The sequence below is a fragment of the Camellia sinensis genome, chromosome 1 (genome assembly GCF_055761805.1).
Source record: "Camellia sinensis isolate YWXY chromosome 1, ASM5576180v1, whole genome shotgun sequence".
NCBI lineage: Eukaryota > Viridiplantae > Streptophyta > Magnoliopsida > Ericales > Theaceae > Camellia > Camellia sinensis.
In genome coordinates, this window is record NC_138961.1 from 250,470,098 (window position 1) to 250,484,510 (window position 14,413).

Here is a 14,413-nt window from a genome sequence, read left to right on the forward strand (position 1 = left end):
ACAAAATCTGCCGTTAAATAGTTTTTAACGGCGTACTATAGCATGTCGTAAAAAAAGTAATAACGACGCACAAAATCTGCCGTTAAATAGTTTTTAATAGCGTACGAAGCATGTCGTTGAAAGTGAATGACTTTCCATGACTGGTCATAATATGACGCGCACTGCACGTCGTAGAAGGGTTTTTACGACGTGCATTGCGCACCGTAAAAATCTTTTTTTGTTGTAATGAATTACATATTCATAACTCAATGTTACTCTTTAATTTTCAACTACTTCAAACTTAGACTATTAGCATTAAGAGAGAGATTAACATTTTTACACACATAGATTTGCGGAGAGTTGGTTGGTCTAGGGTTTCTAAAGATAAAGGTCTTTTATCAAGGAAATATTGGAAGAAATCAATATTTCTCATATTAAGTGGGATATATGTTTTTGAATTTTGAAATTCAGAAGTATAGATTTTTTTTAAGGATAGATCATTTTTTTTTAATGTTTTTAATTGACATGATTTTCTATATTAGTGGGATATTTAAAATTTTAAATTCAAATTTAAAGGATAGTTTTTTTTTTTTTTTGATTCAAATTTAAAGAATAATTAGAGGTTTTTTTTTTCTTAGTTGGGTTAACCAATAAAAAGTTTTTTAATTATTTAAAAATATAAAATTCTAAAAATTCATGTTGAGAATTTGAAACTCTCACAACTCTTATGGTTAAAATCTCCTTTTACTTATATAATATACGCTTAAATAATAAAGTTTTAGATTATTGACAGAGTTTCAAAAATGTCTTCATATTTTATGATTTTATTCCTCCTTGTGAGTAACTTGTCTCACAAAGAACAGACACTAAGGGATTGTTTGGAATATTCTAAATAATTACACTTTTTGACTTTTTGTAAAATATATGTTGGGTTTGAAATGATATGGTAAAGAGGTGATGTGACTTAAATAAAATGATGTGACTTAATAAAATAATGATTTTTTGATTTTTTTAAGGGATGCCAAACCTATCCTAAATCTATTTTAAATAGTAGGTTAAAAGTTAATTTTTAAATTTTTTTATTAAAAGAAATATATATATATATATATATATATATATACAATGATATGATTTAAAAAAACAAAAAAAATCAAAAAAATTAACTTTTAACTATTTGTCAAAACAAACCACAAAAGTTGTGTTTAGTCTAACAATTTAAAAAAAAATTTGAAAAAAAAATATGTATATATATCTATATAATAAAATAAGATGGTTTTGAATTTGTCCTACACATATTTGTTCTATTAAGACATTTGGACAGTTTAGATTTATTCAAATTATAAAACAACGACTGTGATGTATCTTACTTTCTCGCTTCTCTCTTTTACTTTTTCCTTTTCTTACCCACCCTTCAGTGATTCCATAAATAACCCCATAAATGATCCTATGATCCTACTTTCCTCCTTTTCTTTTTCATATAATCAAGCAAGATGGTTTTTGAATTTGTCCTACTAAGACATTTGGATGACTCAGATCTATTCAAACTATAAAACAACAACTATGATGTATCTTATTTTCTCGCTTCTCTATCTTACTTTTTGCTTTTTTCACCCACCCTTTTATGATTCTATGAATAATTCCATGATTTCACCTTTTTCATTTATTTTTATTTTTTTTAATTTTTCTCCCTATTTATTTATTTATTTATTTTTTGTCCACGTACTTTTATTTACAAGGCACGAATACGGGCATACATTAGTAAAATTATATTTCACATATATTTTAAATATATATACGGTATATAATTTTATTTTTTTAAAAAAATTATCTTAAATATAAATCATATCGGATAATTTCTGCCGACGGAGGATGAAAGCTCCATCGAACCGCGTGTAATGGGTCCCTTCCACTCAAAATTGGAGGGAAATGAACCCACGCACACACACCCATCCCGGCGCGGCGCCTCCTCCTCATCAATTCAATCATAGATGGCGCGCAATCCGAGGTTTAAATTCAAATTAATTTGCATCCAAAACAAAGCCCTCACTTTCCCTCTCAATCCCTCCCTTATATATCGCTTCATCGGGGTTATTTGGTCTGATAATTTGCTTTTTGTTTAAAGAAAATTTGGGGCAGTAGCAATTCGGCGATCATTGAATTTGAAATTTTCATTGAAGGCAAGTTCAGATGGAAAACAATCAGAGGAGTGGTTCAAGAGGTGCTCTAATTGTACTAGAAGGGTTGGATCGCAGTGGGAAGACCTCACAATCGTGCAGGCTGCTTTCTTACTTGGAGGGACTTGGCCATCCAGTTGAATCATGGCGTTTTCCTGATAGAAATACAGGTGTTGGGCAAATGATTTCCGCTTATCTTGCTAATAAGTCGCAATTGGATGATCATGCAATCCATCTACTCTTCAGTGCAAATCGTTGGGAGAAGAGGTTTGTTTCATTATCTCGTCTCATGTACCACCTTGTGTTTTGTTTTGCTGTCAGTTTACTTCTCATTTTAATTTCACTTTGCTAATATTACTAGTGTGCCATTCACAGACATAATTTTGAAGTTTAATGCATGCCAAACAATTTTGTGTTTGTGACGGACTTGCTACATTTTATTTGGGAATAATAGCAAAGCTGAGTAACTGGACAATGAGATCCTAATACATTATGTGTGAGTTAACTTTGCACTTGCACAATTAATGTGCCAAGTGTTTGTTCAAAGAATAATGCTACAATGACTGTATTTATCTACCACATTTGGTTTACCATCTCGTTCGTCATAATTGCATTGGTTGAATAATAGGTTCGACCATTGATGTTTGTTACCGATGTAGTGATAACACATCATATGGTAAACTAAACGTGATATATAAATGTGGTCATTGTAGTATTATTCTTATTTAAAACTCTAGTTGTTCTTTACGAAAAAGAAGTAAGAAAAAGAAAAGTGAATCTGGTTATTGTATAGGTTAGAATCTATTACTTCACATGAAGAAAAGCCTCCTAAGAAATTCAAGGCTCCCTTGAATTTGAATTGTAAATGGCTATTTGGGATCTCATGTCAGTTCAGCTGATTACTCTCATTTTTTGGATGGGAATTATTTTTTGTTTTTCTGCATTTGTAGGTAATCATCAATTTATCTGTCATTTGTATTGTTCTACATATGAAAGTAGCTTAAAATTAATAAATAGCTGTGTATGAAGTGCTAAATGTTTCTTTATGCTCAACTCCAACACTAGTGTTAAACATAATGTTGTCATTTTGCTGAAAAAAGGTCAGGATTTGGGGACAGATTAAGGGCTAGTTTGGCATGTACTAAATAAGTTAAAAAGTCGAAAAGTCACTATCTTATTTAAGTCACATCATCTTATTTAAATCACATCACCTCTTTAACACATCACATCAAACCCAACCCAAACCCAACCCAAACCCACCAATAAGTCAAAAAGTGCACTTTTTTAAGACATCCCAAACCAACCCTAAATTTTATTTTGTGACTTTCGCTCTAGTAAAGAAAAACTGCAAGCATCAGTCTTGCAGATGTCATCCAAAACATTGTTGTCAAGTGGCACTGATTCTGGCTTAGTTTGATCTGCAGATGTGATGGGTTCGGATACATCCATTGGGTTAATCATATCTTTCCACAGGGTTACCTTATACTATTTATATTATGATCAATCATTTTTTAGAATCTAATACTAATATATTGACACGGTTTTTCAGCTACGTGTTTCACTTTTAGTAGATTCTCATGTACTTGTTTTGAGTCATATTAGTGACTCTGTGAGCCTCGCCAACTAGTGAAGCCTTTTGCAGGAGCTGTCTACAGAACATTTTCAGATTTGCAGGGCAAGGGCTCCGCCTCCTACTTAATATGATGTTGTAACTTTTGAAATCATTTAGTTATTATGCTCGTTTGTCCAATAGTCCCATTTTTTTTCTTTCATATTAACAAATCCATCGAACAGTAAAGTTATTAGAATGTTGGATTTATAATCCCCATATGTACTACTATGTAATCTGTTAGTGATTAGTACTTTAGATGTTCGCACAAGCAAATATTTGAAATGTGAAGGTTGTATTGTACATGATCATCTACAATGTATTTGCAGATCATTAATGGAGTCTAAGTTGAGAAGTGGAACCACCCTCATTGTGGACCGCTACTCATTTTCTGGGGTAGCTTTTTCATCTGCCAAAGGACTTGACTTTGAATGGTGTAAGGTGTGAAGACATACTTGAAACTATTATAAAAGTGAATTTCCTCCTTATCTCCTTTTAAGTAAAGAAAAAATAAATCCTTGTGCAGGCACCAGAGATGGGATTGCTGGCACCAGATTTGGTATTATACCTTGAAATACCACCAGAGGTAATTTGTTCTATTATCATGTTTGTTGGTGAAATTAGGGTAGGATAACTTTAAAATCTCAATCATGTTGTGAAGCTTTGCAGTTTGAGTAAAAAAGTCTGCTTTTTGGATGGCTTGTTTAGTAATTGATGAAAAAGTTGACTGTGTTGTGAATTGATATGTTTTGGAAGCGACATCAATATAATTTTCCAAGGTGGAGTACACACACAAAACTAGTTTGAACCAACTTCACTCCATCCCACCCCCACCCTCACCTCCACCCCCACCCAAAAAAAAGAGAAAAATAAAAATAAAAACACAAATGAAGAGGAAAAATAAAAAATAAAAAACTTCTATTTGGCTTCATATACAGGGGAGTCCTGGTCCAGAGTGTGATGATCCTTAATATGTTTATTGGTCATCATTCCTCATTCCATATGGTAAAATAAAGGATGACCATTGATTTAGCTGTTGAGGTCATCTGTTTTAAGACTAATTTCAGCTTTATAACAAAGTATTAGTGAATTGAATGTCATATTGAAAAACACTTGATTCACCCATGGGTTAAGTTTTTGTTGTATGATATGGTGTAAATGAAGAGAAACCCTTTATCAGTTTCCTGTGTGTGTGTCCACCATTTAAAGTTGCTGTCAGGGTAACTGAAAAGGTCAATTTGAAATTGCCAGAAAGCTGCTGAAAGAGGAGGCTATGGAGGTGAGAGATATGAGCAGCTTGAGCTTCAAAAAAAAGTTGCCCGTTCCTATCAGATGCTCTATGACGCCTCGTGGAAGGTAATAACTATGTTTTTTCTGTTTTTAATGCCAAAGGAGAATAATCCAGTGTTGTTACTCTCACCAGAAAACTATTTTGTTTGATTCCTTATGATGCCATCCTGTGGGCGCCCCCTCAGATTTTACCATGATCTTTTTTGGCCTCAACACCAAATTATGGTTTTGCAGTTTATTTTCAAGGTGTATTTTGGTTTTCATATGCAATTTTATTGGGGAAGAAAAAAAAATTAAAGGCATTAATTGATGTTTTAGCACAGACCAAACTTGGGTTTTGTTGATTTCTGTGACGGTTTTTTATTTTCATTTATATATATATATATATATATTTTTTGTTAGCCAAACAATTAGTGTGTGTGAGTGTATGTGTGTTTAATTTACATTTATCCAGTTTACTAGCTTAAGATATCATAACTGTAGATACAGTTTCATTCAGCTTTTAAGTCTGGTGAATCTGTTTCATTACACTAACATATTTTTAAGGCTCACTTGCAGGCCATAGATGCTAGCTTACCCATTGAAGATGTTGAGAAACAGCTGAGGGAGATGGTACTGGATTGTGTGACAACATGCCAAAAGGGGAAAGCCCTCTCGAATCTATGGTAAAATTGAACCTAGTTCATTCAGAAGGAATGCGAACTACGGGTTTACGTTGACATGCTTGCCTATTTGCCACCAGATGAATTGTGTGAAATGTTGGTAGCTTTATATTATAAACGTCTGTTCAAAAAAATTTATATTATAAACGTCAGTTCCTACTGGTTTATTCCCAAAACAAATCCTTGTATTTCTTATTCAATTTGAAGTGGAAATGTGAGGAAATTTGGTATTATAAAATGATGCAAAACATGTTCAGCTAATTTGCCGTGGGATGTTCGAAGACCCATTCTGTCATCCTGTTCAGCTCGCCCCATTTATCCAATACACACATTGAACTGTCAAGCTTTACCCAATATGTATATGATCTTCATGTTCTTGGTTCACCATCTTCTCGTAGGCTTCATCACACACCAAATTACAGCCATCTGATATGAATCATGGACACTTGCCCACATCCGGATTCTTGATTCTAAATCAATGTCAGTCATATTGAGCCATGTATTGTGGGGCTTCCATTTATAATAAATCTTGATCACACATGAAATTTTCTTATTATATTTGGAGAAACTTTTGTACGTTAATAGGTTGCGTAGATTTTTTATTAATCGCAAATGTATATGTTTTTATTATTTTTCAAATACTCAATATAAATATAATAGACTTTACTACTAAACAAATCCAATTAAAATAATAAAAAATATCATATAATATATACTTTATTTACATATAAAAATTACTTGTATATTAGTGTGATAATTCTGTATATGTAGCATTGCTCAAATATAGACCAGCTGCACTGCCGTAAAAGAGGGGACAAAGTATTGTTCTATGAATGAAGCTGATAGGTTCCAGAACCGGGGACACGTGGGTAAAAATCTATGGCACAAATCAACCTGATATTAATCATATATACAAACAAAAAAGATGGAAATTATTCTGAGCTATTATTTTATGATAAAAATTTGTCAAATTACCGTTTACTATTGAACTTGTTACTTACATAGTATTTTGTTTAATAATTTTGCATGAAATTTTTTATGGAAGAATATTTTTCCTAATCGTAGAAACACAGCAACGTTAATGTATAGTTGATTGAGATTTCATTTTAAATGATAAAAGCTTATAGCTTAATTGAATCTAGATTACACATTAAAATTTTAAAATACTTTTTATATGAATATAACAATGTTTTAATCATAATTTTACTGGCCATGAGCTTCTTCTAGATGCATAATAATTATCCTAAATTAATGAAAAATGAGGACATTAAAAAGACAAAGAAAATTCAGATTTGATGGAAGGTGGTTGATAGAGTCCAATCCACCCACCTAGACATGAGATTGGGATTGGTTTCCTTTTATTGGACAGCTTAAATGGTATATAGAATGATGATGATGACAGCTGGATGGTAATGTGAGAGAGTACATATTATTGGTGTCCTCATTGGTTGGGAATTGATTGGAGGACAAAGAAATGGTTCACCAACATATCATGTTAATTTGATTGGGTTGTTTTGTGTCAAAACGTGTATCATGAATTCATTGATTTGTAACCATATCCAAATCGTATGATGTCTTTTAAAATGGTGTCAAACATATTCATTTACACTTAAAAAAAAGTAGGTAAATAAAAAAATATATACTGTATTAAAATCAATTTTTTTAAATTAGCTCTATTCTTTATATATATATATATATATATATTTTTATTGAGTGAGTTTCTTTTTCTTTGCTAAAGTCAATTGTTAAACACCAATAATTAAAGCTTTTTGCCCAAAGCATGCACATTGGATAATGACAGAATATTTACAATTACAAGCGTGGGTAGAGATTTTGAAATTTAATTTTACCCTTTAGTTTGAGTGTTTTGTTTGATTATAATTTTAAAAAATTAATTTTATACTCACTTTTCAAAATACTTACTTTTCAATATTATTTGTCACATCACTCAATTTAAATTCTTTTTAAAATTTATAATCAAACAAATTTTTTATATTCAAATTATAATTTCAAAACTTAGCGTTGTTTGGGAAGTTGGTTTTTTGATTTTTTTTTATTAAAAGACAAATTGGTTACAAAACCAAAAAAAAAAAAAAAAAATCTAAACAAAATATCACATCAAACCCTATAATCATTTTATTTTTTTTCTTACAAATATCACTTCCAACCACAAAAAAACTCAATTATCTTCCCATACACAAAAAAAAAAAAAATTCTCCAATAATATCTTACAACTAAAAAAACTTACTTCCCAAACACCCACACAAATTCAAAATACAATTCTATTATCAAATTATAATTTTAAAACTTTACCAAACGATCCTATAGCCTTTTTCATCTTTCTTTTTATATAGAATTCATTTTAGATAATTTTAGGCCCTGTATAGGATTAAATAATTTTGGAATAATATTACAAAAAAAAAAGAAGATATTTACACTAATTTTCAAGCCTACAAGAGGAAATATCACCCCCAAAAAAACAAGAGAAGTGAAAGACTTCCTAAAATTATCATGTATTTCATTCATATTTTATAATTCAATATAACTCATTGTTTTGAAAGATGAATAATTTTCTTATTATGACAATTTTGTTATAACATAACTAAAATGTCTGAATCGGGCAAAGAATTATCCAAATCCGAATAATCTTTTCTAATCCCGTTCACAAATCAAACATACTATTTGGAAAAAGGAAAATGTTTGAGGGCCACAATTTTTGTGGCCACAATGGCTCAAAATTATCAAAACGACATCGTTTTGGGTGCAAAACATACCAAAACGACGTCATTTTGACAGTTTTGAGCCATCGTGGCCACAAAAATTATGACACTCTAGCATTGTTGTTGGAAAAAAGCCACTTGTTACTAACCAGGTGGTTACATTATTAAAAAATAAAAAATAAAAAACTAACATAGTCATTTTGTACAAATTATTTATATATACATTGAATTATTTGATAAAAAAAATACAACCCAAAACAGCGCCGGTTGGTGGCAGATTTTTGTTGCAATCGCCACCACCACACACCACCTCCGGCCATAACTCCTCTCTCTCTCTCTCTCTCTCTACATTTTATCCCAAAAGGTAAAAGCCATAATCATAGCAGCAAGAGCACAGCGGCCAACAGTTACACTGTAGTGCCATGCTATGTAGAGAATCTGCTTTAGAGAGAGGCCAGCGATTGGGTGCATTGTATTATGTGGGTCCTGCTTATATGAAAAAAAATAAAAGAAGATTAATGACTTTCTAGGTTAACAAATATTCAAAATTCATCTTAATCTTAATCATTTGTCTCTCTCTTTGAATTTGTTTAGTTATGAAAGAGCAATATTACAAACCCCAAATTAATTATCAAATATTTTACCTTAACAATACATTACTTCGTATTGTTTTTTATTTTGCATATTTTTATGTATTGACCCTAATCAAGTAAAATTGACAAGTCTGACTTACAAAAGAATTTCACCCTTTAATTCAGCAATAAAAGAAAAATAATTAAAAACAATTATTTGTGGTCACATTTACAATTATAAATGGCACATGGCCATTGGGCACCACTTCACAAAACCCCCAAAGTCTCTAAAATGACTTGTTGTGAGGCTGACCTTGAACCTAAAGGTTGATCATCCCATATGTGTGTTTGACTTTAATGTAGTTAGTAAATCAAGGACACAACAAGTCTATCACCAAGAAACCAAGTTTATTATCAAGTCATTATCATGATAGTTGTTGTGGGCTCTTCGTTTAATTTTTATTTTTAACATAAAAAATATTAAACGTGTCACCTCATCAAATTTTACTCTAAATTTTTTATAGTACAATGTTAAAAATTTATAATATGCATTCCTAACAAGAGCTCTATGGTCAGAAAGTTAAGATTTTTTGCGATAAAAATTACAATAGTTACAAATTTTTAATTTTTGGTGTCCATTATAAAATGTAAGTTAAAATTTTTATGGTGAGCAAAATGTAACTTTTTTTGTGAGAAAAGTCCTGTCATTTTATGATTAATTTATGCTATAAATATTATATTATTGTTATAAATAAATGCATATGCATTTTTTTAGTAGCTCTACCTATTTTATATATTATTTTTTTATTCATCTACCTGTCATTACATTATTCTTCAACACCTTTTTAATAATGTTTTGATTCAAGTTAAATTTACAAAATAAAGGTTAATTATCCTTATAGTTCCCAAAGTATCCAATTTTTGTCATTTTTTGATCGTTATTATTATATTGTATCAATTTAGTCACAAATATATAAAAAGTGTTGTGATATGGTCTCCCAACTTAACTCGATCACTAGATTTCGTTAAAGTTAGGTACATGAGGACACTCAATTAAAAAAATTACACTTTAATTTGCAAAGTATGTCATTTGTGTTATTTTAATTTGGATAAATTACACTAACACCCTTTAAGGTTTTTGTTTCATATAGATTCCTCTCTCACATTTGAAAAATTACATTCTTCTCATTGAGGTTTGTAATCTTATTACAAATTCTCCCTTGGATAGCTGGTGTCATATCCTAAAATTTTCTAAATAACCATTTTGTCATTTTTTCTATCATTTCTTTTCCCTATCATCATGACTGCATTTTATAATTTTCCATAATTAAATTTTACCTGAACATATTTTTGTTGAGTCACTACAAAAAAATCAAAGTTTTAGAAACCAAAATTTAGGGATAAAATTATTTTTTAGAGACCAAATATTTTTGTTGTGAAAAGTATGGTTCTTATATTTTTAGCAACGAAAATTAGATATTAGTGATGAATTTATCCTTTTGAGACCAAATTATTTTGTCCCCAAAAGTATATTTATTAGTGACATTTTCAAAAAATTGTCGCTAAAAGTCTTTTTTTTATTTTTCAGTATCACGATGATAAAAATTGGTCCTTAAATGTCTTTTGCAACAAAATTTTCACTTTTAGAGAATAAAAAATTTGGTATCTAAAACTCTTATATGTTGTAGTGAGTGATGATATACAAATATAAATTTTATATAAAATTTTCAAACACAATGATATAATTTAATTGTGACCTTTCACTTTAAAATAAAATACCCACAAATATGATTTATATTTACAACAATATCACTATCACAATATTTTTATGATATTTTTTGTATAAATTTTTATATATGAATAGAATATTTCATTTTTATTTCCACAATCGTTTTTCTTTCTCGTCTATTCACCCACGTTTATTGCAGTATTACCAAATATCGTCATTCACATTTATTATAGTACTACTGAATTTTTATATTTTTATATTTGGTAAATTTAAAAAAATTACAAAATATTATACTTCTTAAGTATATTTAGATTAGGTGTATCTAAAAAATAAAAATTTACTTAAAATATAAAAAAAAATAGTAAAAAAAAAAAAGGAAAAATAAAGAAATTTAATTTTTTTGTGTGAGTTAAACCAAAAAAGATGATTGTTATTTTTTTTGAAATGACATGGACAAAATATCAATATTATTTTATATGTATAAAGGCAAAAGAGCAAATATGTCATATAATCTGATAGGGGGTAAGTATAATTTTTCAAATGTGAAGGGAGATCTGTATTAAACAAAAATCGTAGAGGATGTTAGTGTAATTTACCCTTTTAATTTATAATATTTAAATTATATCAATTCAGTCCCTCTGTATTTTAATTAGAAATAAAGCATGTAAATCATAAAAAAACATCCCAAAAAAAAAAAAGGCAAACATCTTTGGATTGGAAATTTTTGCCATCCGACAAATATATATATATCTATTAGTAGGTGACCTGTGTAATGTACGGGAATTTATTTTTAAAATAATTTTTTATTTTATTTTAATACTTTATGTGTAAAAAATTTTAACAGTCGAAAGTTAAATATAAATAAATTTGCTAATAATTGATATGTAAAATAGACTCATAACAACAATTTCTTTCAAAATTTAAAAAATAAATAAAAATAATAAAGATATATTCTTATCCTGAAATCAAATTCTCATTTGTGCTAATAAATTTATCAAAAAATCATAAATTCCACTTGTATCAAAATATTATTTAAAAAATAAATAAAAACACAATAGAAAATTCTATAATATACAAATTATGACTTTGTTATAACCCATGGTGTATTATTTTGATTATTAATTGAAAATGTCTTTACTGATTTCTTATATTTTTGGTTATCTCTAAAGTGGTGCATCGAGTCTTCAATTCTGTTTCAAGTGATATTTGGTTACGATTAATTATAATACTTTTATATGACAATATTTAAGTATTTTATTACACGAAAAATGTAATTAAGGTGGGTTGACTCAAAGATGTGATTTATGTTTATATCAGTAAGATCATAAAATTTTTTCATATTGATATATAAAAAATTACAAATCCAAATCATAAATAGTGTCCTCAAAGGAAATTAGGTACAAAATCTCTATAACCTTAATAATTTCAGTTCTCAAAGGGGTTCTGATTAATTATGTAATACATCATAACAACCACAAAATTTTTATTCCAAGCAAATTATTTTTGCATATTTTTTTCTGGTAGAGCTCATAAAGGTCCATTATTATTAGTAATACTCTAAATTCAAAATTTTATTTAAAAAATTATACAAGAAACATTAATAAATGTCTTAAATATACACAATTATTTTCGATAAATTATTATTCTTTAAAATAATACGCCACACTATTTATCATTTGACATTTGTCAATTTATCTTCCAAAAACTTAACAAAAAAAATTGAATTCCATTATTTTAATCAATCAATATCAAATTGAACGTTGCACGGATATGTAAATCACTTTTAAAAATATGATAACAGACATAAAGTTACAATAGAGTTAATTTTAATTAATGTAATGATATTTTGTATCATAATATGTGTTACAAAAAAATAATAATTTTAATTTTAATTTAAAATAAAATTTAAATTTAAATTATTTATTTTAATAATCTTAATCTTATCGTTCTATAAAAGTGTTAGTTGAATATTTATATATAATATAATAAATTTGATACTTATATAATATAATAACCTTATTGTTCTATTGTGTTATGAAAATGTAATTATCATATAATGATTTTATATGATATATATTAAATTATAAGATAATAAAATAAACACTCATTTTGATATTAAAAATAATAATTAAATTAGAAATAGAATTAGTAATATAAAACTAAAAGCGATTTTAATTATTTATTTTTATTTTTATTTGGAAAATAAAAATATATAGAAATAGAATTACACAAAATTTATTTAAAAGAATAAATATAAATATGTTGTAATTAGATTAAGAAGAAAATAAATAAATAAAATATGTAGAGTTTTAATTTTTTCTTTAATATTATTTTTGAATTATTCATATAAATTGTATATAGGTATATAAAATTTAAATTAAATATAAATATTTTGTAATAAATAATTTCATGTTAAATAAAAAATTAAATATAATTAATATCAAGATATCAATAAGATAGACAAAAAATATAAATATAAAATAAAAATAATTTGATCCGTGCAATGCACATAATTAAGCACATTCTATTTTATTTATTTATATATCGAGATAATTTTTTTCAAATATCATAATAATTAAATTAAAATATCAACTATATAGAAGAAATCTAACAACGGCAAAACTAAAAAATATATGAAAAATAAGTATTTATCAAATAGAATCCATATAAAATTGATTATTATAATTAAAATTGAGTTTGTGTAGAAATTTGTAGGTAAATGAAAAAGGCATGTTGATGTGGTTTTTTCAGAAAAAAAGTAAGCCTTTAAAAAAAAAAAAAAAAAGCAAGCCTTTAGAATGTAGGAAAAATTACTCATAAATCCTATTTTGATAAATGTTGTTCTAGTTAGTCCTGAGTGTTTTTTCTTAAACCATTTAGTCATTTTTATTTTTGGTATGATATATGTTTTTGATATATTGTATATGGAGTTTACATTTTTACCCATATTGGTTTCGTTTTGCAGGTCTCCCAATCTCTCCAATAATGGCAGCCCCTCCGGTAGAGTCTGTCCAGTGCTTCTCCTCCTCGGCTGCCAACGCTTCGCCTAATGAGATCTGGAAGAGAGAGTTAAATGGGCTTTTTCTCCCCAAACAACAACCCGAGGCCTTTCTCCTTAACCATTAGTCCCATAAACAAGCTCTCTCTCTCTCTCTCTCTCTCTCTCTCTCTCTCTCTCTCTCTCTCTTTCTTTTTGGATTGAGGACTTGCTATTGTTCCTGTGTCCTTATCTCTGCAACCAACACCAATCGTATCATAGAAAGAGAACAAACAAAAAAAAGAAAAACTGTTCGATGTCAGTTTCTTTGACGATGGTGGTCGCTTCGAGATCCTCCTGGGCTCACGCCATGCTTCAGATCTCACCTTACACCTTCTACGCTCTCGGCATCGCCATCGCCATCGCCATCGTCATCGGTGTCTCCGTTCTTGACGCTGCTTGGTACATATATATATGAATTTGTATATATGTATCTTCGGAATTTGGGTTTGATTTCTGAGGCCTTGATGTGTTTTTTTGATGTTGTGTTCAGGGGGATTTACATAACAGGCAGTAGTTTGATCGGTGCAGCAATCAAAGCTCCACGAATCACTTTGAAGAATCTCATTAGGTAAAAACCCTAGGCGTTTTGATGTTCACGATGTTGATGATGTTGCTGTTGTTTACGATGATGTTCACGA

At 28.8% G+C, this 14,413-nt stretch overlaps 1 protein-coding gene across 1 annotated transcript; it reads left to right on the forward strand.

The window, feature by feature from the left end:
* Positions 1-1,826: 1,826 nt before the first annotated feature.
* LOC114308074 (thymidylate kinase) lies at positions 1,827-5,965 on the forward strand. The gene is made up of 5 exons (XM_028253563.2): positions 1,827-2,420; positions 4,092-4,203; positions 4,289-4,348; positions 5,014-5,118; positions 5,611-5,965. The coding sequence occupies exons 1-5, from the start codon at positions 2,167-2,169 to the stop codon at positions 5,719-5,721; spliced, it is 642 nt and encodes a 213-aa protein (XP_028109364.1). The 5' UTR covers positions 1,827-2,166; the 3' UTR covers positions 5,722-5,965.
* Positions 5,966-14,413: the final 8,448 nt, after the last annotated feature.

Excerpts from the sequence above, each read along its gene's own strand:
- LOC114308074 (XM_028253563.2), top strand. The coding sequence starts at position 2,167 with ATGGAAAACAATCAGAGGAGTGGTTCAAGAGGTGCTCTAATTGTACTA. Across the intron at positions 4,349-5,013 it reads ACCTTGAAATACCACCAGAG|AAAGCTGCTGAAAGAGGAGG; the intron begins GTAATTTGTTCT and ends TGAAATTGCCAG. Across the intron at positions 5,119-5,610 it reads TCTATGACGCCTCGTGGAAG|GCCATAGATGCTAGCTTACC; the intron begins GTAATAACTATG and ends GCTCACTTGCAG.